Raw genomic sequence first — 27,212 nt, forward strand, 5'->3', positions numbered from 1 at the left:
TGTGTGTGTGTGTGTGTGTGTGTGTGTGTGTGTGTGTGTGTGTGTGTTTTCATGTATTTGTGTGTAATTTGGGTTAAAGAAAGGATAATATGTTTTCTTGAGGATTTATCACAATTTTTGTTAGTTGTCCCTCACCTCTCCTCTATATTGACCTCAATCCCTCCTCAATTGTTGGATCCCCTTCCTATTTTTCACATGGTACACAAAAACTAAAGCAGGAACATATACATGCATATAAATTAAAAAGAAGAAATAAAATCAATTTAAAAGAAATTTTGCATCAATGTTCATCAAGAAGATAGATCTATTATTTTCTTTGTTGTGTCCTTGGTTGTATTGTCATGATAATAATTGCTTCAGAAAAAGAACTTAGTAGTGTTCATTTTCTGTTTAATGGAATCCTTTGAGAAGTATTGGTTTTGAGAGTCTGGTAGAATTCATCAGTGAATGTGTGTGGGCCTCACTTTTTTGCAGGGGAAGGTGGGAGGAGATATTTGATTATAGTTTCAATCTCATTGCTTGTCATAGAACTGTTTTAATGGTTAATCTCTTAGTTTGATCTCAGTAGGTCATAAACATCTGGAAATCCAAGTTTTCTATGTTGCGCTTTATTGGAATATAAGGTTTTAAGATGAAGTCTTAAGACTTTTCCGAATGCCTCCCTTTATCTTTAAATTTATGTTCAGTCTTCTCTTGCTTTTGATTCTCAAGTAACAACTCTTGTTATATTGATTCTTTCAATTGTTCTTTTACTTTATACTTCATTAACATCTGCCATAATGATAATTATTTCTTTTCATCTATTGATCTTGGGTTAGTCTTATTTCTGTTGTTCTTTTTCTAAACCCCCAACATATATTACTTATTTGAGTTTGACTAATACTTCTTTAATGTGGCCACTTAGAGCTATACCTTTCTCACTTAAAATTCCTTTTATTGTATCCCATAGCTTTTCATATGTTATGATTTCACTTTCATTCAGTTCAAGGACTTTTCTTTATTGATTTCAACAATATTCATCATCCTAAACAATGATACTTAATCTCTGTGAGTTTGTGTATGTCTTGTCATTTTCCATCTTTTCCCATTTTATTTCACTGTGGTCATATAGAACACAAACATTATTCAAGTTTCTTATATATAAGAGATTTTTATGTTCTTTTACATAATGTAATTTAGACAAAGTTCTATGGGCTGCTGGAAATTTGATTCTATTATTCTGCAATAATTGAATCAAAAGTCCTATATGTATCTTCTATGGTCATTAGTTCTATTACATCATTTAACTCAAGTGTTTCTGTGTTTATTTTTTGTTGAAATGACTTGTTGGTGAGAGTGGGATATTGAGGTCTTCACTATTATTATATTGGTATTTTCTGTGGTTTTATTTATAGTAATATTTATTCATGAAACAGTACAGTATGTATATATTTAAAATCATAATCTTCTCTTGGTGGATTATTTCATTAAGTGGTAGGAAGTGACATTCTTTATTTCTTCTTTTGGTTTATTTCTCTTTTGTCAGCTAGAACCATGACACCTGCTTTGTTTCTTAGGTCCATTTGCTTGGAACACATTTCTCCATCCTTTCACCCTAAGGTACTGTCTGTTTTTTATGGGGAGATGCATTTCTTGGAGCAATAGCAGTTCTTGCTTTTTAATACAATCTGCTGTCCTATATATTTTGATTTGAGAATTAATATTCAGAATTAAAGGAGGGTATTTATTCCTATAATTTTGTTCATTTGCAGCATTTGGTACATATCTATTGGTGATTTACGTAACTACCTTGATAGAGCATCTTTTATTCTTTCCTGCAGCCCCATGAGATATCTTTAAGTACCTTCTGCAAAACTGATTTATGGTCATAAACTCCTTTATCCTGTTTTTACTGTTAACATTTTTCTTTTTCCTTCAGTCTGAGAAATAATTTTTGCTGTACACAGTAGTCTTATTGTCAGTCATTGTATTTCACAGCATAAAATATGCCATTCCAAGACCTCCTTGCTTTTAAATTTCCTTTTGGAATACCAGCTGTCATTCTGAAAGGCCAATCTTTCCTTTTTCTTTTCATTATTATTGTTGTTATTATTATTATTTACAATTTATTCACTTTGAATCCCAGTTATCACCCCCTCCCTCATCTCCTCCCAATCCCACTCTCCCTCCCTCATCTTCCCCTGTCCCTCTTCCCTAGTCCACTGATAAGAGGAAGTCCTCCTCCCCTACTGTCTGACCCTAGACTATCAGGTCCCATCAGGACTGCCTGGATCCTCTTCCTCTGGATGGCTGGGTCGCCTCAACAGGGAAAAGTGATCAAAGAGCAGACAACCAAGTTCATGTCAGAGACTGTCTCTTCTCCTCCTACTAGGGAACACACACAGAGACTGAGCTGTCTACGGGCCACATCTGAGCAGGGGGTTTAGGTCCTCTCTATGTATGGTCTTTGGCTGATGCATCAGTCTCTGAAGTCTCCACCCCTGCCCCCGGGCCTTGCCTTGCCTTTGTTTGTTTGTTTGTTTGTTTTTGCTTTGTTGATCTCCTTGTGAAGTTTGGTCCGCTCCCTTCTTCCATAAGACTCTCCACACTCTGCCCCAAGTGTGGCTGTGTGAGTCTCTGCATCTGCTTCAATCCCCAAAGTTTGGCTGTGAGTCTCTCCATCTGCTTCGATCCCCTATCCTTTTAGAGGACATCTGTGGTAGACTCCAGTCCTGTTTTTTCTCTTCTACAGCTTCCAGTGTCTCTCCTGTTTTATCTTCTGAATGAGAATTAAATATCTTCCCTAGAATCCTCCTTGTTATTTACGTTCTTTAGGTCTATAGATTTTAGCATGTTTGTCCTATATAATATGGCTAATATCCACTTATCAGTGACTATATACCATACATGTCTCTCTGCTTCTGGGATACTTAACTCAAAATGATCTTTTCTAGTTCCATCCATTTGCCTGCAAATTTCATGATTTCCTCATATTTAATAGCTGAGTAGTATTCTATTGTGCAAATGTACCACAATTTCTGCATTCATTCTTTGGTTGAGAGAGATCTAGGTTGTTTCCACATTCTGGCTATTACGAATAAAGCTGGTATGGACATAGTTGAGCAAATGTCCTTGTTGAATGGTTGAGCATCTTTTGGATATATGCCCAGGAGTGGTATAACTGGGTCTTGAAATAGCACTATTCCCAATTTTCTGAGAAAGCGCCAGATTGATTTCCAAAGTGGTTGTACAAATTTACATTCCCACCAGCAATGGAGGAGGGTTTCCCTTTCTCCACATCCTCTCCAGCATATGTTGTCACTTGAGTTTTTCATCTTAGCTATTCTGATGATTGTGAAATGGAATCTCAGAGTCGTTGTAATTTGCATTTCCCTGATGACTAAGAATGTTGAACATTTTTTAAGTGTTTCTCTGCCATTCCATATTCCTCTGTTGAGAATTCTCTGTTTAGCTCTGTACCCCATTTTTAATTAGATTATTTGGTTTGTTGGTGTTTAATTTCTTGAGCTCTTTATATATACTGGATATTAGTCCTCTGTCAGATGTAGGATTGATGAAGAGCATTTCCCAGTCTGTAGGCTGTTGTTTTGTTCTGATGACCATGTCCTTTGCTTTACAAAAGCTTTTTGATTTCATGAGGTCCCATTTATTGATTGCTGATCTTAGAGCCTGAGCTCTTGGTGTTCTGTCCAGGAAGTTGTCTCCTATGCCAGTGACAACTCCCACACTTAAGGCTCAAAGAAAGGCAGAAAAATGTTAAGAGCCAGAGGACCATAAAGTCCCGTTGTGAAATAATTTCTTCTATGCATAAAAAGGAAGCTATATCCTTGAACTCTCAGCAACATGCTTGCTTAAACAAAGACCTAAATAATAACAACACCAATCAACATGCCAACATAGATGTATGGAAGATGTACTATATGCAATTAACACAGTTGAACAAAGAAGAATTAATATTCTCCCAGGGATGAGACCTCTAATTGTTTATCTAATACTATGTGGTCAGTACTTAACACATATATATATGAGCAACACTAAATGAACTCAGCAGGTTGTGTGTATATGTATGTAATGATAATAATTTTTAAAAAGAGACCACAAGTTGAGAGGAAGTGGAGGTTGAAGATATAGTAGAGTTGGGAAGAGGACAAGTAGGAGGAAATTATGTAAATACAATACATACATATGAAATTCTTTAAAATAAATTTAATTTAATTACAAAAACTGACAACAGATATGCAAGGATTGATGGAGTTTTCAAAGCAAGAATGCAAAGGGCCTCTTAAAAGAGATATTAAAATCCCAAATCACTCTTCCTGAACTTTTGAACTTTCTGATAATTCCACTTTTTCTTTCCCTGCTGCACTGTTTCAACTTCCTCTACCTCAGACTATGTGCTTCTCTACCTGTCAATTTGTTTTTAGATCCAGCTCTTTCCTGAATGCACAAGCTTTTTTTCTCTCCTCACTTATTTGGTACATTTACAAATACGTAATTAGAAAACAAATTTCTTACCATGATTCTTCCAGAACCAGTTCATTAAAAACAATAGACATAATGTCTGAAGCCCACAATACTTTAGGAACATTAAAAAATGTTTAATTTTAATTTATTTCTTAAAATAGTAAAAAATGAATATAATAACAGCAGACAAAATAATGAAATGTATTCATCTTTATGTTGATACAGTTATACCATTTCTTAAAACATTTTATAGAACAAAAACCACAAATGTCAAGTTCCTAGAGTAGCAGACGTTAAAATGAGCCTTGAATTCTTCTAAATAAGCCCAGTTCTGGATTCCTCCCCAACCCAAAACAGATCTGCTCTGGCCTCATATGAAACCAGAGGTTACTATATGAATATTTACTTCAAATCGTGATTTATAGTGGTAGATATGTAATTTTATAAATTTATTAAATATATCTAAGTTGACAATTCAGGTTGATTTTATGGTGTATAATATGTATTTCAATAAAAATAACTTTTTCAAAGTAAGCTGAATATTACAAACACAAGTGTATCTAACAGAAAAAAATAAGCTTCAGATGAGTATACTTGTTTGTGATTTAGAAAGTTTGTTGACAAAAAACTGTAGTACAACAAGTTAAACTTTTATAAATCCTAACGTGTTTATATACATATAAAATGAACATTCAAATATGGGAAGAGATCATGGCATCAAAAGTGACAAAATGTTCTATCTTTGAAAAAAAACTGTGGAACTAAACACTAACTCAGTATAGAATAATTAAGGAAGCCTGGTTACAATTACGTACAGGAAGGATATTAAACTTACAAAAGATATTTCTGAAAGCCACAACAGAAGAATAAGAGCTCCAGAATAATTGGAACCACACCACACCCACTTCCTTGCTCTTTACCAATATCATCTAAGGACACAGTGTTTAGATGCTGACATTAGACAATCTTGAGTGAACAACTTTAAATCATATTAAGACTAAAAGAAAATCAAAAGAATCTTATGACAAGGGTTAAAAGTTTATAGCTTTGAAACTACACAATATTTGGTGCCCACTACAACCCACATCCCGGCACCGTCATGTCTCCACAGTGAACTTGCTGAAATGGTTTTGTTGTGGTTGAGGCAATCATCTCAGAGTTAATAATTAGCTACTATTCAAATCAAGCCTGATTTGTCTATTGTACAGTAGGTCACTTTTAAGAGAGTTCAAAATCACATTTTTAGTGGCTGACACTGAATGTCTCATCATTCTATATAATGCAACCAAAACAAGTTATAGTTTTTGACCACTGCATAAAAAAGTTATTTTCCAGGCAGCTAAAACTAAAAACAACTGCTATGTACTAAACATGGGTGAACAAATATTTAAATTAAAAATGAATAAAATAAATATTTCTTTTAAAAAGAAAAGCTGCCTATCATGATACTTTGAAAAGTACCTAAAAATTATATTTCTTATATATATAAAGCAGACTTTAATAATTTCATGGGTTTTTTCAATCTAGACTCTACATATGTTTTTATAATTGATAAGTGAAATTAATGAATATTTCTTTATTGTGAAAGGGTATAAATATAATACCAAAATATTTATTTTAAAATGTAACTTTTCAATATCAATACATACCTAACCCTGTGAAATATATTGCACCTACCAAATTAATCTACTTATAGCTATCAGCAGACTACTTTCCCATTTACCCTTTTTTACATCCTTTATTGCCCTGCATCTTCAAACAACCCCATATGCCAGTACAGTAAATAATAGAAATTATCTACTCAATATCCACAGGCCCCTCAGTCAAAAAAAATCCCCTATCATTCTTTGGTGTATTACCCACATTAGGTCTTACCCAGACCTAATATGGGGTGAATAGAGTTAACCCAATAGCTAGTGCCAGATATGGCTTAACCCATTCATCATGTACTGACTTGCAGGATTCAATCCAATTTACAATAGTCAATCAACCCAAATCTTTCCTGATATTAGCATATAAAGTCTTCAATGGAATAAAATAAGAGTTAAATAATAAGTGCATGTAATTAGAGGCACTTGACATTTGACAACGGTTCCTAAAACACACTGAGGAAAGACAGTGTCATCAACAAATGGAACTGGGAAAATTGGATATCCACAAATAAAGTAATGAAACTAGACCCATATCTAACACCCTGCACAACAACCAACTCCCAATGCATCAAAGACCTTGGGGTGAAGCCTGAAATGCTGAAAGTGCTAGAAGAAAATATAGACAGCACAAGACACGGGTGCAGGGCAAAAAAAAAAAAAAATTCTGAATGAAATTCCATCCATTCAGGACTTATGGCCAGCAGCTTACACATGGGGCTCAAAAAAAATAAATCAAACTGTGTGGAGCAAGGGAAACGGTCAAGTGAAGAAGAAGCCTACAGGGTGGAAGAGAATCTTTGGCAGTTACAAATTTCATAAACAACATCTATACTATACAAAGAAATCAAAATACAAAGAATTAAGAAAGCAAATGCCTCAACTAAAAATGGAGGATGGATACGACCAGAGGATTCTTAGAAGAAATAGAAATGGTAAAGAAATATTGGGAAAGTGTTTGATGGTCATAGCAGTCAGGAAAATAAAATTTAAAATGACTGAGACATAACCCTACTCTATATGTACTTGCTCAGCTGTATTCATTGCTGCTCTATTCAGAATAGCTAGGAAATGAACAAAAACTAAATACCTTTCAGCTGATACGTGGAAAATTAAAACATGGTACACATATGAAATGAAATATTATTAAAATGTAAATAAAATTGTGAAGTTTGCAAGTAGATGAAACCAGATAATTATATATAAATATAGATATAGTTTAAATGACGTTATGCCACTTGGGATAAGTGCCTCCAAGAAACATGGACTAAGAAAACCCCAGCACAAGGACAAAAGAAACCTCATTTTGAGTTGTTGGTCAGGGGAGTACAAGAGACTCACAAAACAATGTAAGCTTTTGCTGTTTTCTTGGTTGCCTCCCAGAAGTTGAAGGTGAAGACCCTCTGCATTTTGTACACAGGATTGGGAGCGTTCAAGCTGAATCTGACCCAAAAGCCTCCTAGCCAAGTATTAGCTTTCACAGTACTAGAAGATGATATGCAATCGACTATGACAGAAAAGCAAGGAATAGTTGTACCCAGCATTATTACTACAAACCACAACAATGACCAGGATGGCAAGTTTTCCCTAAAGGTACAAGATACACACACATAGAGAATGTGTGTGTGTGAATGTTCACACACACACACACACACACACACACACACACACACACACACATATATACTTTGATGGTAAACAACAGTTCTCTAAGAGAACTTAAAGCACACTAAACAAGAGGTAAATCATGCCTGCTATTAGAAACCTATGACTCCCTGTGACTAATGAAGTCATGAACCATGGTGGGGCAGGGGGCACACAATTAGTACCACTTTCCTAAAACAGTTGTGTTAGTCAGGTTGCTATTGCTTTGATAAAACACCATGTCCAAAGGCAACTTGTGGAGTGGCATATTTCAGCTTACAGCTCTCAGCTCACATTCCATTACAAAGGAAAGTAAGGAAAGGAATTAGCAAAGAACCATGAGGCAGAAACTGAAACAAAAGTGTAGGGCTTGTTTTTTAAACTCTATTTTATTCTGACCCTAGCTTACAGTTATCTTCAGGACTGGCTGCCATGTCCTCCTCTGGGGCCTAGCAGGCCTGCTCCTCCCTCTCGGGGGAGGGAGGTGGAGGTCAAAGATCCCGCCATTGAGTTCATGTCAGAAACAGTCCCTGTTCCCCTTACTAGGAAACACACTTGGATACTGAGCTACCATGGGCTACATCAGAGCAGAGGTTCTAGTTTATATCCATACATGTTCCTTGGTTGGAGAAACAGTCTCATAGAGGATACCTGTGCCCTGATATATTTTGCTTTTGTGGAGCTCCTGTCCTCTCTTGGTCATATTAACTCCCCCTTTTATCATATGATTCCCTGCACTCTACTGAAGGTTTGGTTATGAGTCTCAGGATCTGCTTTGATACACTGCTAGGTAGAGTCTTTCAGAGGATCTCTGCAGTAGGCTCCTGGCCTGATACTTGTTTTCTCCTACTTCCCCTGTCCATCCCATTTGTCTTTCTAAGTGAGGACTGATCATCTTACCCCAGGTCCTCTTTCTTATTTATCTTCTTTAGGTGCACATATTTTAGTATGTTTATCCTATCCTAAGGACTATATGAGTATATAGCATGTGTGTCTTTCTGCTCCTGAGACACTTCACTCAGGATGATCTTTTCTAGATCCCACCATTTGCCTACAAATGATTTTCTTGTTTTTAATTGCTGGGTAGTATTCCATTGTGTAAAAGCACCACAATTTCTATATCCATTCCTCAGTTGATGGACATCTGAGTGGTTTCCAGGTTCTGGCTATTACAAATAAAGCTGCTACAAACATGGTTGAGCAAATGTCCTTTTTGTGTACTTGAGCTTTTTTTGGATATATGCCTGGGAGTGGTATATTTGGATCTTGAGATAGCACTATTCCTAATTGTCTGAGAAAGCACCAGATTGATTTCCAGAGTGGTTGTACAAGTTTACATTCCCACCAGCAGTGGAGGAGGGTTCCCCTTTCTCCACAACCTCACCAGCATGTGTTGTCACTTGAGTTTTTCACCTTTGCCATTTTGATGGGTGTAAGGTGAAATCTCAGCGTCGTTTTGATTTTCATCTCTCTGATGCCTAAAGATGTGGAGCATCTCTTTAGGTGTTTCTCTGCCATTCTATATTCCTCTACAGAGAAGTTTAGCTCCATACCCTATTTTTTAATTGGATTGCTTGATTTATTGCTTTTTAATTTCTTTAGTTCTTCATATATTCTGAATATCAGCCATCTGTCAGATATAGGGTTGGTGAAGATCTGTTCCCAGTCTGTAGGCTTTTCAGTTGCATGAGGTCCCATTTCTCAATTGTCGCTCTAAGAGCCTGTGCTGTTAGTGTTCTGTTCAGGAAGTTGTCTCCTATGCCAATGAGTTCCAAGGTCTTCCCCACTTTTTCTTCTAACCGATTTAGTCTATCTGGTTTTATGTTGAGGTCTTTGATCCACTTGGACTTTAGTTTTGTGCAGGGTGATAAATATGGATCTATTTTCATTTTTCTGCATGTAGACATCCAGTTGGACCAGCACCATTTGTTGAAGATGCTGTCTTTTTTCCATTGAATGGATTTGGCTTCTTTGTCAAAAATCAAGTATTCATAGGTGTGTAGGTTTATTTCTGGGTCTTCTATTCAGTTCCATCGATCCTCTTTTCTGTTTCTATGCCAATACCATGCAGTTTTTATGACTATTGCTCTGTATTACAGCTTGAGATCGGGGATGGAGATACCTCCAGATGATCTGTTGTTGTACAGGATCATTTTGGAAATTCTGGGTTTTCTGTTTCTCCATGTGCAGTTGAGAGTTTTTCTTTCAAAGTCTGTAAAGAATTGTGTTAGTATTTTGATAGGAACTGCATTGAATCTCTAGATTCCTTTTGGCAGGATGGCCATTTTCACTATGTTAAGCCTACCGATCTATGAGCACGGGAGATCTTTCCATCTTCTGATATCTTCTTCAATTTCTTTCTTCATTGACTTGAAGTTTTTTTCAAACAGGTCCTTTACCTGTTGATTAAAGTCACCCCAAGGTACTTTATGTTACTAGTGGCTATTGTGAAAGTTATCGTTTCCCTGATTTCTTTCTCAGCCCTTTTGTCTTGGGTATACAGGAGGGCTTCTGATTTTTTTTGAGTTGATTTTGTATCCTGCCACTTTGCTGAAGGTGTTTATCAGCTGGAGGAGTTCTCTGGTTGAATTTTTGGGGTCGCTCATGTATACCATCATATCATCTGCAAATAGTGAAACTTTGACCTTTTCCTTTCCGATTTGTATCCCCTTGATCCCCTTTACTTGTCTTATTGCTCTGGCTAGGACTTCAAGTACTATGTTGAATAGATATGGAAAGAGTAGGCAGCCTTGCCTTGTCTCTGATTTCAGTGGGATTGCTTTAAGTTTCTCTCTGTTTAGTTTGATGTTGGCTATAGGCTTACAGTATATTACCTTTACTATATTTAGGTATGTGCCTTGTACTCCTGATCTCTCTAAGACTTTAAACATGAATGGGTGTTGGATTTTGTCAAATGCTTTTTCGGCATCTAAGGAGATGATCATGTGTTTTTCTCCTTCAGTTTGTTTATATGGTGGATTACATTGATGGATTTCCATATAGTGAACCACCCCTGAATGCCTGGGATGAAGCCTACCTGGTCATAGTGAATGACAGCTTTTATGTGTTCTTGGATTCGATTTGCAAGTATTTTATTGAGTATTTTTGCATCAATGTTCATAAGAGAGATAGGTCTGAAGTTCTCTTTTTTTGTTGGGTCTTTGCGTGGTTTAGGTATCAAGGTGACTGTAGCTTCATAGAATGAGTTTGGTAAAGTTCCTTCTGTTTCTATTTTGTGGTATAGTTTGAAGAGAATTGGAATTAGCACTTCTTTGAAGATCTGGTAGAATTCTGCACTGAAACCATCTGACACTTGGCTTTTTTTGGAAGGGAGACTGTTGATGACTCCTTCTATTTCCATGGGGGATATAGGGATATTCAATCTTTCTACCTGAGCTTGACTTAATTTTGGTAGATGGAATCTATCCAGAAAATTGTCCATTTCTTTTAGATTTGCAAATTTTGTGGCATATAGGTTTTTGTAGTACGACCTGATGATTGTATGGACTTCCTCAGTGTCTGTTATTATGTCCCCCTTTTCACTTCTGATTTTGCTGATTTGAACCATTTCTCTCTGCCTTTTAGTTAGTTTGGCTAAGGGTTTGTCTATCTTGTTGATTTTCTCAAAGAACCAGCTCTTGGTTTCATTGATTCTTTGAATTGTTTTGTTTCTAATTTATTGATTTCTCCCCTGAGTTTGATTATTTCCAGCCTTCTGTTCCTCTTGGGTGTATCTACTTCTTTTTTTTTCCCTAGGGCTTTCAGTTGGGCCATTAAGTTGTTTGTATGAGATGTTACAAATTTCTTCTTGAAGGCACTTAGTGTTATGAAGTTTCCTCTGAGCAGTGCTTTCATTGTGTCCCATAAATTTGGGTATGTTGTACCTTCATTTTCATTGAATTCTAGGAAGTCTTTAATTTCTTTCTTTATTTCTTTTTTAACCCAGCTGTCACTGAATAGCAAGCTGTTCAGTTTCCATGTGTGTGTAGGCTTTATGTTATTTCTTTTGTTTTTGAGGTCCAGCTTTAGTTCATGGTGGTCAGATAGAAAACAGGGGATTATTTCAATCTTCTTGTATCTGTTGAGGCTTGCTTTGTGACCTATATGGTCTATTTTGGAGGAGGTTCCATGAGGTGCTGAAAAGAAGGTATACTCTTTTGAGTTTGGGTGGAAAGTTCTGTAGACATCTATTAGGTCCATTTGATTTAGGACCTCTGTAAGTGCCTTTATTTCCCTATTTGGCTTCTGTCTAGATGATCTGTCCCGTGGTGAGACTGGGATGTTGAAGTCCTCCACTAGTAAGGTGTTGGGATTGATGTGTGATTTCAGCTTTAATAATGTTTCATTTACAAATGTAGGTGCTCTTGTTTTTGGGGCACAGATGTTCAGAATTGTAATGTCCTCCTGGTTGATTTTTCCTTTGATGAGAATGTAGTGTCCCTCCTCATCTTTTTTATTAATTTTGGTTGAAAGTCTATTTTATTAGATATTAGGATAGCTACCCCAGCTTGTTTCCTGGTTCCATTTGCTTGAAAAACATTTTTACATCCCTTTACTCTTAGGTAGTGTTTATCTTTGTTGCAGAGGTGTGTTTCTTGGATGCAGGAGAATGTTGGATCCTGTTTCCACACCCATTCTGTTAGTCTGTGTCTTTTTATTGGCGATTTGGGTCCATTGATGTTGATAGATAATAGTGACCAATTAACGTTAGTTCCTCTTATTGTGGAGTTGGTGGTCTTACTGTGATTCATTTCTTGTTTTCTTTTGATGTTTTTGGGACATTATCTGTATCCTATCTTTTCTTGGGTATAGTTGTTTTCATTGCATTGGAGTTTTCCTTCTAGTATCTTCTGTAGGGCTGGTTTGCTGTGTAGAAATTGCTTAAATTTAGTTTTATCATGGAATATTTTGTTTTCTCCATCTATGTTGATTGAATGCTTTGCTGGGTATAGTAGTCTGGGATGGCATCTGTGGTCCCTTAAAGCCTGCATGACATCTGCCCAGGCCCTTTTGGCTTTCATAGTTTCTGATGAGAAGTCTGGTGTGATTCTGATAGGTCTACCTTTATATGTTACTTGGCCTTTTTCCCTTGCTGCTTTTAATATCTTTTCTTTGTTCTATAGATTTAGTGTTTCAACAATGATGTGACATGAGGATTTTCTTTTCTGGTCTAGTCTGTAGGCCTAGGTGTTCTGTAGGCCTCTTGTATGTTTATGGACATCTGTTTCTTTAAGTTGGGGAAATTTTCTTCTATGATTTTCTTGAAAATATTTTCTGGACCTTGGAGACTGGAATCTTCTTTTTCATCAATTCCTATTATTCTTAGATTTCACTTTTTCATGGCATCTTTGATTTCTTAGATGTTTTGTGTTTGGGACTTTTTGAATTTTACTTTTTCTTTGAGAAAAGTATCAATTTCTGCAAGCGTATCTTTGACACCAGATATGCTCTTTTCTATCTCTTTATTCTGTTGGTGATGCTTACTTCTGTGGTTCTCCAGCTCCAGGGTTTTCTCTGTGTTTTCTTTATTAATTCTAATTCTATTTTTATATCTTGTACCATTTCCTTCATCTGTCTGAATGTAGCTTCCTGTCTCTGTATGATGGCCTCTATTTTTTTGTTTGTTTCTTCTCTATATGACACTAATTTTGCCTCTACTTGTCCCTCTTTTTGCAGGTCTATTCCTCTGAGAGGTTTGTTTGTTTCCTCTTTATGTGGCTCTAATAACTGGATAAGCATATCTTTAAGGTCATTTTCCTGTGTTTCTGATGAACTGGCGTATCCACTGATTTTGGGGGTTGCTGGTGAGGCCATGATTTCCTGATTTTTGTTGGGTGAGTTCTTTTGCCAACCTCTGGCCATTTCTTTATCTGTAACCTTCACTGTTTGTTCTTGGATTCTGCACTTCAGATTGGTACCTTCTTTCTCTGGTATCTGGAGAATTCTTCAGGGAGATAAGAGAGGTCCAATGATTTCAGCGTGTGCACTAGTGTTTCAGCTGTACCTGTGCGAGGGAAGTCTGCAGGCGCAGAAGGACAAATCCACGCAACTGTGTATGTGTGAGTGTGTGTGGAAGTTTGCCTTGAGGGGCAGGATGCTAGGGAAGGGTGCCTTGCAGTCACCAAAGGACTCGCAGGTGCTGAAGTTATCGAAAGTGCTGGTGATGATCGTGTGTGCAAATTCCCTGAATATGTCAGTGGCCTACAGGCTACTGGTATTTATCTCTAACTGAGCTCCAGGAGTTATTTGCATAAACTCCACTGGTGGTGCCACAGAGCTGGGGTTTCGATGTCCCAAGAGACCCTCTGTTTCCCACAGTAGATGTGTGGGTGGGAGATTTGTGATGTCTGGCTGCTAGATCTGGGGCTCTGCAGGCACTTGGGGGCGCACTCACTCTTTAGCAGATGAAATCATAAAGCACAGGGGTTCCTCCTGTTCTCTACTGGCAGGTTTGGAACTAAGCCAAATGTGTGCTCAGACAGCTCAGTGGTGCTATAGCCATTGTACCTGAGAGTCCAGCTGGAACTGAGGTGTCCAGGTGCCTGCTGGGAAGTCCTGTGAAGCCAGTACCATGGCTCAGTGCATCGTGCACCTGTGTGGTTTTGCAGGTCCGCCGGACCTTGGTGGCTGCACAGCCCACTGTCCACCACTGAGGGACTGAGTGACCCATACAGTCAGGCTCTGTACAGTCGGTATGGCCAGTCACAGCTCACAGGCGTGGGACCCAGGCAGGCTTTTACCGCGGATCTCGGCTTGGCAAGCGGGTTGGGCTGGCTGCTGAGGCTGCAGTGCTAGTATCCCCACCTAAGCTGTCTCTGTTCTCAGGCAGCCAAGTTCTGTGTCACTGGCGCTGTGGCTTGGCTCCTCCAAGGAAGAGAGAGGCCTGAAGAAGGAAAGTGCCCCTCTCTATTCCCAGAGAAGTCCGTGTCTGGCCTGAATCAAAGAGTTCTCTGCTCCTGTGCTGTCCCCCCTCCTTCAGGAAGCCACAATGTCGATTTTCCAGCTTCAGTTGGCCCTCCACTGACCAATTTCGAAGTTTCAAATCCTCTGCCTCTCAGAAATGATGCGTGTTGATCGCCACCATCTTGGATCCACCAAGAACTTATTCTTAACTGCAAACAGAACTCCAAACCTGCAAGGCATACTTTTACTGTTTTGTCTCACACTAGCAACCATCAGTACCATTTAGACCACACTACCAAGTTCTGTTGCCAGCCCAAGATTTAAACTGGCTGTAGAGTTTTCTGAGTATACCCTGATAGGTGAATCTGCAAAATCACTTTCCTAGGCAATTATTTCCAGCAAAGAACCCACTTCATGGCATAGTCAGGCTGCTTTCTCCTTTCAAACAAATTTGCTTTTTTACAAATTGAAGCTTTTGATGCGTGGGGTCTTGCCTTCAGGGCACTTTTCTTATTGAAGACAGTGAAGTTAATCTAACAATTATAAATGTTTTTTTTTCCTCTGAATGTTCTGTTCCTTGTCCACAATTTTAAATTAGCTCACACAACTTTCCTTGCTATGTTTTTCATCATTATGCTCTCATTGACAATCTAAATGAAAACAGTGAGAAGTAGCCATGTCACAGACTGGATGCTGTGCTATCTTGAAATGTTTTCTACTAATGAAATGAGTCTGTTACTTCTTAACTCATCCTCACACAAGTTCTCACCCCGTGGACAGAACACTGCCAAATTTCTTTTTTCCTAGATGTAATTACAGCAAGTCCACTTCTAGATCTCAGTAGCCCTACTCCACTGTCTGCCCATCACTTATCACTCCAGTCCTCTGAATTAAATGGCCCGTTAAACTCCTCTCGTGGCATTCTGTGTATTTTCTAGCCCAAAGTTCCAAATCAGTCTGCACTCCTTCTATAAACCAGTTCCAGTGCCTGAGAACTATATGATTAAGTTTATAAAAGCAACAGTCCTACTTCTTGGTACCAATTTTCAGTGTTTGTTGCTTTTCTCACTGCCATAACGAAATATCTGAGAAGAAATTATTTAAGGGAAGAAGTATGTTTATTCTGGCTAACAGTTACAGGGGATCACTCCTTCACAGAGAAGGAGGCATGTCAGCAGGAGGGGAAGGTATAGCGAAAGGATCAGAGCCTAGCAGGTCACCTTGTGTTAGCAATAAGGAAGCAGAGAGAGAACAGAAAATGGGGCTATAAAGCCTCCAAGCCTGTCCCCAAAAGACACACTTCCTCTGGCAAGATTCTACTTTCCAGAGGCTCCATATCCTTCTCTAACAGTGCCACCACCTGGGAACTAAATTTTCAAATACATGAGCCTATGGAAGATATTTCTCTTTTAAAGTATAATATCACTGATAGCTTGATACTTGACAAATACTGGACTGACCATTGAAGATGCTGTGAAAAGCACAAAAACACATTTTCCTTAGACTACTGGAGCTTACAGTACCAAGAATCACTATGAAAAAAAAAAAAAGAATCAGTATGTACACCATGCCTACACACACACATTAATGACCTTAATAAATATCTGTGTGCCTCTGCATACATGCTGTTGTTGTTCAACTTAGGATGTTTATGGGACTCCTATCAGCAGAATGAATCTTTTGCCTGTTTGGGGGACCCTTTTCCTCCTACTGGGCTGCCCCTTCCAGCCTTAATATATGGGTTTGAGTCTTATGGCATCTTGTTATGTATTCTTTGGTTGATAACACAGGGAAGCCTGCTCTTTTCTGAAGGGACCTGGATGAGCAGTGAATCTAGGGGACAGGGGTGGTGGTGGTGGAGGGGACTGGGAGGAGTGGAAGGAGGGGAGAATGTGGTCAGGATGTATTGTAGGGGAAGATAATAAAAGAAAGAAAGAGAGAGAAAGTGAGAGAGGAAGGAAGGAAGGAAGGAAGGAAGGAAGGAAGGAAGGAAGGAAGGAAGGAAGAGGGAGGGAGGGAGGCAGAGAGGGAGAGAGGGGTATCCTCAGGATTTAAAGTGAACAAACTAATACAATTTTTTTTTAAAAAGGAAGGAAGGAAGGAATATGTGGGGGAGGGGAGCCTGAGTTTCCTCATTTTGAGGCAGTCTTCCAGGTGAGAATATATTCCACATGGGAATTCATCAGTGCAGTTCTAGAGGATCTTTCAACTTCTATACCATAATGGATAATTGTTTTGAAAGTTAACGTATCAGTTAATGATTGAAGTATAAAGTAAAGAAGCTAGTATAGACCATACTCTATGACTACCTACATAATTTAGGAGGCTTGGTGAAAAATGAATAATTAAAAAAAATCTTTTGTTAAGAAATGTTAAGCATTTCAAGACAAGGAGAGTAGGAGCTACAGAGTAAGCCCCAAACCCTGTAGGATTACATATATCACACACCTATGAAACATTCATCTCTTCCATACTTATTGCATATATTTTATTTGCTTACTTAACTTACCTCAGGCTCATTACAGCTATTAACACAGAGAAATAAAAGACTTTTAGTTTCTTCCCATCACTACCATCTGTGGCTTTCTGTGGAGCAGCAAGATAACTCATCTGAAGAGAGTTCTTTTATCCTTTTATAAAACCATTAAAATCCTGACAGTGATTCAAAGTTGCTGTTAAAAACTCATACACACTCTTTCACCATCAACCGTACTGACTTTTTTATCTGTACACACCTCCTTAATTTTGCCTAAGAGAAAAAAGTCTCCAATGTAGTGTTCCAAGTTTACTATTTTCCCATGTATGCCACTTAAATCTGAAATTCCCAACTGAGATCTCTATGTCTAGAAAGTAATTTTCCCACAGTAAAATGTCTCCTTGAACAAATTAGGTATTTTCTTTTTTTTTCTATCTCTGAAAAAAAATTATCTATTCAGAATCAACTTCCACATATGGTACAGCATCTGGGTCCGATCCAGTAAAGGAGGCAAAATGTCATGTTAGATGTGAATTAACCCTTCTGTTTCACCACTCTTGTGTCTACAGTCGTGTAACAGTAACTGTCTAAACAGGGAGGTTAGTCTGTAGTCTCTGGACAGAGTTCTAGGAGTTAAAAAGCAAGAATGTACAAAAAGATATCCTTATATCTTCATCAGCCTCTGACCTGAGCAATTATAAACACAGGCAATGAAACCACCAGAGTATTAGCAATATCTATAACTTGATCACTGATAATTTTATACATCCTTTCATATCATATTATGTACTGCATATTTCTTGAGATATAATTTCTTCTCAACATTACATCAAAAATTTTAATGGTGTTATAATCACTATTATGTCACCAGAGGCTAAAGCAGAAAGATGTCCATTTCAAAGTCTCCCTAGGATATCATTTGAGTTCAAGGTCAGTTAACTGAGTGAGATTGTCTCAAAATGAAGATAAAGAGAGGGCTTGGAACACAGCATATGAGCAGAGTGTTTATCTAGCATAGTTCAATTTCCATAAACTGCCGTATGTTAGTAAAAGTCATATATTATAACACAAAAATGATTTTTACATTGACATTGAGATAAGTATATTTCTACATAACTTTTTCTTTTGTAATCCAATTACCTCATCTTATGAACTTAAAAATATGATCCCAATATAAGGTGCACATATTTCACCAGACTCACAAGAGTTTATGGCACATAAAAGGTGAAGAAATGACATCAACCGCAATTACAGAGCTCATATGGCAGTGAAACAGAGGTGACTGTACTGTGGTCTCATAAGAAGTACTGAAACCATTCTAGCACAGGAGAACCTGGAGTTCTAACTCAACAGTGTGTAAATTATAACATAATCATCATGATTTTTAATTATGATACAAAAGGAAATACATCAAAACAAAGTAATATATGGGGGTGGTTTGCTTTTTTTATTTTAGTGACCATTAGATTCTATCCCAAATGCATTGTTATCTTATATGGATCGGTACCTGAGATGACAGTAGGTTACAATCAATGAACAGTCCTTTTCCAGTTCTGTAACGTTGTATGAGGCCAGCCATAATGGCTCCATAGGCAAACAGGCCAGTGGCAAGATCAGTCATGGCCACACCTGGGCGAACAGGATCTCCATCCTGATTTGAGGTTGAATGGAGAAAACAGAAATTGAATATTGATTCATCTTATATTTCTCAGACATTCTGTAGCAAAATAACAGAATTACATTTGAAGCCTGCATATCTACAAATGAGTACGCCCCTACACATGAATAAATGCAGGAAATTAGTAGTGAGGATACCAGCTGATGGAAATGTACTTCTAGCAAATGTATATTTACCACTGTATTTCTCAAGAGGCACACAAGCCAACCTAAGCCAAGTCAAATGAAATAAAAAAAAAACCTTCATAAACATATTTGAAGTTCCTTTTTCATGTATTCTACTTAAATAAAAAAATAAATGAATTGTTTGAATTTGAATATAAATATGTTAATGTTACAGGAAAGAGTTAAAACAGTATTTTTTTCCCATTGGATGAAATGCTGTTTTAGAAAAAAAAAAATTACAGGAGGAGGAGGAAAAGAAGGAAAAAAAAAAAAAAACCCTGGTTTTATTTCCTTATAACTATGCTAATAGCAAGCAAATATCCTAATGGCATATGCTTTCTAAAAAGATACATAATGATACATATGTGTGAAAATATCATAATGAAGCTTATCACTTTAAATATTAACTTTAAATTTTAAATTTAAGTTTTGATTTAAAAAAAAAGACTAAGCAAGTCAATTAATATTTACATGTATTTCTGAAGAAACTTATAAAAAGCAAAAAATAGTAATACCATGTGATGAACCATAGTGACAACCAAAGAACTGTAATACCTGAAAGTCAGTACAAAAATATTTTAATGTTATGAAACAGATTAATCATTAAAATTTCACTACAACTAGTGATAACTAAACCAAACTTCAGAAAGTTGTTCATATAACACTTTGAACATAATCTTTTATGGTATAGAGGCCCAAATTAAGCAGCCTTCAATGCCATTCACACCTGCCATGCATACCCACCCCAACTCTAACCACTATATTGCCCACTCCCAACTCAACTCTAACCACTCTTGCGAAACCACTCATCCTTACTGGGCACATCTGATCCCTTCTCTAGAAGACACAATATTGATGCTGCCAACTACACACTCCCTACACCTAAGGATTGCCTCTTCAAAGAAGGATGCTAGCCCAATACCAACAATTTACCAAAACCCATTGCCTGAGGAAAGTCCAAAGCATATCTATCATGCTCCTGAAGATTAAGTGTAAAAAAATCCACTAAGTCCTACAGAGGGTTTGCTTCTGAGCTTAGAAACTTTACTTGGCTGGAGCAGAGCCAGGACTATTTCTGATATTACATTTCAACATTTAAACTGAATTGCCTACAGACTAAACCCTAAGCCCATACAAATGGATGACCACTTGACAAGCTACAGTGACAAGAAACAGAGCTTAAAGCACTCATCCAACAATAGAAAGATGGGGTTTCCATAAGAAACCTAACTCCAGGTGTCTAGCTCCCATTGCAAAAACACAAACCTAAATAAACCAAAACAATAAGTCTCTATTAAAAAGTAGTTCTCCCAGAGTAATGTCCCTTAGAAAGGCTACTTAAATGATGTACAGGCCGATGGTATCAAAATATCAATAATAAACATTATCAAAGAACTCAGAGTATATTAACGAATGCCATAATGAAAACCAGAAAAATAACAAATAGTTAAATGAAATGATGAAAACAATTCAAGATATGAAAACAAAATTTAGTGAAGAGATAGAATATCTGGAGGAAGCCAAAATGAAATAAAATTTAAAATGAAAATTTCAAGAATTCAAATGAAAAATTCAAGTATTCAGACAAAAAAAATCAGAGGAATGCCTTATCAATAGATAGGGACAAGTGAAAAAGATAGTATCAGGACTTTAAGACAAGGTAGAAAAGTTGTTCAGTCAAAGAAAATATCAAATCCAAAAGTGGAAAAAAAATAAAAATATGTTGAGGACCCATAGGAAAACTAAACCTGTGAAAAAATAGCTTTAAAAAGAGGAAGAGACCCAGGCCAAAGGAACAGAAAATATTTTCATCAAAACAATGCAAGATGACTTCCTTTATATATGAAAGAAGATGCCTGTCAAGTTCCAAGAGGCATAGAGAGCAACAAAGAGAGAGAAGCAGAAAAACAACTACCCTCAGCACATAATAGTCAAAATATTAAATATACACAGCAAAGAAAGGATAGCGAAAGTAGCGAAATAAAAAGATCAACTCACATACAAAACCTGCCCGTTAGAATTACAGCAGACATTGCAAGGAAGACAACAAAACCCAGAAAGGATTGGGACCAATGTTCTATGATTTATGGAAGGCCAAAAATATCACCCAGACCACTATATACAACAAAGATATAAGTTATAATTTACAGAGAAAGAAAATATTTCAAGACAAAAAGATTTAAAGAAATTAGGACCAGCAATCTTGTTCTACAGAAGCTACTGGGAGAAATACTTAGTTTTATTTGCCTGATATAACTGTCATCTCCGAGGCTTACTGCCTTTGTCTGCTAATTTAGGCCTAGTCCTGAAAGCTTCTGACTTCCATACAATCTAATCTAGGCCTAGAATGTTTTCAGACTCTGAGACTTATTTACTGAATAAACTCACCATTTCTAGATCTTTTTGAACTCTGGATGGCTATTTGAATTCAGATGTTCTACCTCAAATTCCTCTCCAAGCTGACTTATTCAATCTTTCTTCTCTTGGCTTCAGAGTGAATTTCTGCACTTGGCCTCAAGCTAACTATATCAATCTGTTCTAATCTTCTCGTTCTTTCTCATTCTCTTGCGTGTTTTGTCTTCACCTGTGTCTAGCTTGTTGCTGTCTCTCTGGAAATAGTCTCTGTAAAACTGTCCTGGTAAAAACTGCCTCTGAATTCCACCAACTGAAGTGCCATGAACTCAACTCCACGGCACTGTCTTTTGTATGACTCGCTCCTAACTCCTGACTCAACTCCACTGCACTGGTTTCAACTGGCTGAACAGAAATGAATCAGAGATCTGCCTGGTTCTGTTTCCTGAGTGCCAGGATTAAAGAACCTAAGCTTTTCTTTACCTGAAACTTGCTCTATATCAGGCTGGCCTTGAACTCAGAGATCTGCTTGTCTCTGTCTTCTGGAATTAAAAGTGTATTCCAGCTGGGTCACACAGACCTAGAAGGCCTTTCTTTGGATATGATCCCTTGGCAGAGAGTGTTTCAGGATTAAAATTCCTCTACACGGTTAAACATGCACAAGAAGGCATTAGAAACAATTTCTGAACACTGAATCAAAGAGATTAAATAGACAACCAAAACAGCAACAAAATGACAGAATTTAATACACATTTTTCAATAATAACTCTTCGTATTGATGTCTTCAACTCACCAATAAAGACACACAAACTAGCAGATTGGACCAGAAAATAGTATCCATCCTGTTGCTGCCTTTAAGAAACACAACCTCATCAGGACTGGCCACATTGTGATGAGACCTGATAAACTAGGGTCAGATGGAAGGGGAGGAGGACCTCCCCTATCAGTGGACTTAGAGATGGGCAAGGAAGAGATGTGGGAGGGAGGGTGGGATTGGGAGAGAATGAAGTAAGGGGCTACAGCTGTGATACAAAGTAAATAAACTGTGATTAATATAAAAAAATAAAATTCAAAAAAGAAACACAACCTCGTGACCAATGATACACAACAGCATGGGATAAAAGGATGGAAAAAAGATATTCCAATCAAATGAACCAAGAAACAAGCAGCTGTAATATTCTAATATCTAACAAAACAGACTTTAAACCAAAACAAATCAGATGAGGTAAGGATGGAATACTTTATCCTCATTGATAGAAAAGTTCAAGCATAGTATATAACAACCCTAAACATATATGCACCAAAAATGGGGACCCAGTTTCATAAAAGAAGACTTAAAATCACAGATAAATCCCAAAACAGTGACAGAGGGTGGTTTCAATTTTAACCAATAGACAGGTTATCTATAAAACAACTAAGTAGACTAAATAAGGAGATTGTGATAATTAAATGACATCATGAAATCAAATGGACTCAATATACAAAACATTTCACCCAAACACTAAAGGATAAAGGATTTCAGCAGCCCATGGAACTTCCCACAAAATAAGACATAAAACAAATCTCAGCAAATGCAGGAAAATAGAAGTCATATGCCCCATTCTCTCTGGACACCATACAAGACAGAAAGTACACTAACCTATGGAAGTTAAACAACACAATACTGAGACAAATTTGGGTGAAGTAAGAAAGGTATTAACATTTTTCTATATCAATGAAATTGAAAATACAACATACCAAAATTGAGCTACAATGAAAGCAGTCATAAGAGGGCATTTATAGCACTATGTTTCTACACCAAATGATTTGAGAACTTAATGATGTCCCTGAAGGTCAGAGAAAAACAAGAACAATCAACATATATAGGAAGAGATAAATAATAACAGTCAGGGCTGAAATTGATGAACTAGAAATAAAATTTTTTAAAAGTCAAAAGATCAATGAAATAAGAAATTGGTACTCTGAAAATATTAACAAGATTGACAAATATTTAACCAAACTAACCAAAAGAAAAGATGCAGATTAATACAATTAGAGAGGAAAAAGAAAACATCTTAACAGACTAAGAAAATTCAAAATTTCATAAGGACATACTTTAAAAAGTTTATGTTACACCAAACTACAAATTGTAAAGACACAGATAATTTATTAAAAAGAATACATCCTCGGCTGCAGCAGAACCACAGACATTAGCATGGCCTCAGGTGGTTGCATAGGCCACAAACATCAACATGGCCCTTGGTAGCTGTGGGTTTTGTGTAGGAGTGGAACCTGTTAATTTCCCCATTCTCTGTTAGCATGCTTATTGCTGTTGCCATTGTTTCCAGTCTGGTTTAGGTAGCCATATTTTCCAGTACCAGGGGTAGATATGCTATCATTTCTAAGAAATGTAATCTCACAGCAGATTCCCTGATCCTCCACTCTTACAAAACTACCAGCCTCTCTTTTTCATCATTCAGTGAGCCTCAGGTACAGGTACTCCATGACTTGTCCCATCCATTTTAACCAGTTGTGGTTTTCTGCTGCAAAGAGAAGTTTTTTTCATGGGTGATGTGATGAGAGATAAATTAATTTGTGGGAGTAAAAAATAAGCAATTAGAAAGCAGTTAAGAATTGTTCTGATCTAGTAAAATGATGATTGTATGTTCTCATCTAAGATCCACGACTTCACTAGGTATGGGTTGTTGGCTGAGTTCCAGTACCAGGCATGATTTCCTTCACTTTGAGTGGGCCGTAAGTATAACTAGAGAGCTTTTGGTTATTACCAAGGTATGAGTGCCAGTGTTGATCTTTTAGAAGTATCTTGCTGTGATTGTGACTCAGAGGCACACTGACTGTGTTGGACCTTTGTTTGGTTCCTTCCCTTGGCAGCTAGCATATCGGCTTCGGGTACTAGGAAAGCTAGTCCTCAGGGGGGAGATTCTCAGGCTCAGCTTGAATCTTGAGTCCTGTGTTTGAAATGCATGGCATCTTTAGCAAGAGTGACTTCCTTCCAATGCCTAGAAACATCAGCCACAGCCTATGTAGCCTTTTTATTAATTAATTATTTGTCTTGAAGGGGTAATGTTGACTCTGATATGGGAAAACTCCATTTTAACTTTCTATGCAAATATAAAAATTTTCTACAATAGTAGGTCTCTATATGTGTTTTTAAAGGTCTTTAGGGATTTATCTTTTCCAATATTCCCTCTTCTACTTTGCCTTCCTCTCCACAACCTCAGCTTAATTGCTACTTTTTCATTATTTCCCCTAGCAGGACTAAAAAGTGTGATCAGGGTGTATTACATGAAATTCTCAAAAAAATCAATAGAAATACTATGTTGAGAAAAAAAAGGAGGAATCTACACATAACTAATGACAGCTGAGGGAGAAAGAATTAGTCTTCTTCTGGATGAAGCTCCTGAGTAGCTTGCGGAGAGAAGAGAAACTGTGGGTGGGAATATCTCGGTGACAAGCTGCAGACCTAAGACAGGGTAGGCTTCTGGGAGGATAAGGGGGAACTCTAGTTGAGACTCCTAGTGGCAGGGGTCATGGAGTCTGAAGATACCTTCTAACTAGACAAGACTCCTAGTAGAGGGATGGGAATACCAACCCACCCACAAAAACTTCAACCCAAAATTTGCCCTGCTTATAAGATGTGCAGAGATAAAGATAGAAAGGAGACTGAGGTGCAACCAATGCCTGGCCCAACCTCAGACTCACTCCATGGGAGAGAGCCAACCCTGACACATTAATGATACTCTGCTATGCTTGCATTCAGCAACCTAGTATAGAGGTCCTCTAAGAGGTTCTACTCAGCAGCAGATCAAAACAGATGCTCACGGCCAAATATTAGGTGAAGTGTTGGTAGTCTTGTGTTAAAGTGGGCGGAAGGATACAAGGTCCTAGAGAGGACAGGAGCCCCACAAGAAGACCAACAGAGCCAACAAACCAGGGCCCAGAGGGCTTGAGGAGACTGAAACACGAACAAAGGACCATGCATGAAGTGGACCTAGGCCTGCTACACAGATGTAGCTGATGGGAAATTCCAGCTTCATGTGGATTCTCTAGTAAGGGGAGCTGGGGATGTCTCTGACTTAGACTCTGTTACGTGCCATTTGATCACTTCCCCCTGGCAGGGCTGCCTTCCCAGATCACAGGGGAAGAGGATGCGTTCAGTCATGATGTAACTTGATGTGCTGGAGTGGATTGGTGGGGAGGCTCCCGTTTCCTGAGGACTAGGGGAGGAGGAAAGAGGGAAGGAAGGTGGGAGCAGGAGAAGACGAGGAGGGGGCTACAATCGGGATATAAAGTGAATAAATAAATAAATACTTTTTTTCAAGAAGAGGAGAAAAAAACTACACACAAATAATGACTGCTAAGGGAGAGAGAATAAGTCTTCATCAGGGATGAGACTCCTAATTAGTTATTCAATACCAAGTGGTAAGCCGCTAAATCAAATCCACACAAAAAACACTTAACAGTTTCAATGTGTGGTGTTAATGTATTTTATGAGAGCGACATAATAATACATAAAACAATAATATATAAAACAATAATGAAAAACAGGACATGAATTTGCGAAGTAGTAAAGGGGATGGGGGGCTAGAGGCAGGTACTTAGGAAAAGTTTGAGAGTAAAGTAAAAGCAGAGAAATTATAGTTTAATTCCTAAAATTCATTTTTAATTTTTCAGTAAGACATCATTTGTGAAGAAAGTATGAGCAACAATTGACATTGAGGCCTCATAAAGCCAAAAAGTTTCTACAGAACTGATGAAACAAAATAAAAAATTTTAAAAAAGAAAAAAAAAGAACTGATGAAACAATTAAGTGAAGAGGAAGTCCACAGAGTGGGAAAGAATTTATACATCTACAGGTTCTTCTGCCAGCTATACATCTGACAGATTAATATTCAGAATATTATAAAGCAGTGAAAAAAAACATTAAAAAACTTTCAAATCTAAATGCAGAGTTCTCAAACGAGGAATGTAAATAGCTAAGGAGTAGCTCCACAAGTGTTCATCATCCTTAGCAATTAAAAAATACAATTCAAAACAAGTTTAAGATTTCATCTTATCACAGCCAGAACGGCAAAGGTCAGGGAAACAATCCACAGAAAATGGTAGAGAAGATGTAGGGAAAGGGGAATACTCAGTTACTGTTGGCAGAATTGCGACCTGGTGCACCCACTCTGAAAACTGATACAAAGATTCCTCAGAAAGTGAAAAATAAATCTACCACATGACACAGATACACCACTTCTTGACGTATGCTCAAAGGACTCAACAGATACTTCTTCAGCCATGGTCACGGCAGCTCTAATCACAATAGCTAGGAAATGGAAATAGTCCTAATGTCGTTCAACTCATGAGTGAGTAATAAAAATGTGGGACACACACACTTGAAATATTACTCAGCCACAAGGAAACATGAAATGGGATTTGTAAGTAAGTAGCTAGAACTAATATACATACATATATATATATATATATATATATGTATATATATATATATATTACATTGACAGAAATAACCCAGATAAGAGAAACAAATGGCACATGTTCTCTCATATATATATTTCCAAGCTCCAATTCTTCAAATGTGAGTATATGACCCGGAGTAACCATAAAGCCAGGAAAGTAAACCACGGCTGGGAGGGCACTAGAGAGAGGAACAGTAGTAAAGGAGTGATATAAAAGAGGAAATGGAAAAAATAGGGCATTAGTTGGGGAAGCTGGGAAGGAGGTTAATATAACAGGAGAGGGAGAAAAGAATAAAAGTATGAAAAAGAATGTTTGAAAAGCCATAATAATTCATAGTTTTATTTACCTAAAATTACATGAAATACACATAAATGTGTGTGTGTGTGTGTGTGTGTGTGTGTGTGTGTGTGTGTGTGTGT

General features: G+C 37.4%; 1 protein-coding gene across 3 annotated transcripts in view; it reads right to left on the reverse strand.

Moving 5' to 3' along the window:
• Sugct (succinyl-CoA:glutarate-CoA transferase) overlaps positions 1-27,212 on the reverse strand; it is a 668,162-nt gene that overhangs the window by 537,803 nt on the left and 103,147 nt on the right. For all 3 annotated transcript variants that reach the window (XM_055603972.1, XM_055603970.1, XM_055603971.1), the window contains exon 8: positions 18,644-18,787. In XM_055603972.1, coding sequence (XP_055459947.1) covers positions 18,644-18,787 — 144 coding nt within the window. The remainder of the gene's footprint in view (positions 1-18,643; positions 18,788-27,212) is intronic.

This window comes from Psammomys obesus, unplaced genomic scaffold, assembly GCF_907164565.1.
Source record: "Psammomys obesus unplaced genomic scaffold, mPsaObe1.curated_primary_1811, whole genome shotgun sequence".
In the NCBI taxonomy this organism is placed as follows: domain Eukaryota; kingdom Metazoa; phylum Chordata; class Mammalia; order Rodentia; family Muridae; genus Psammomys; species Psammomys obesus.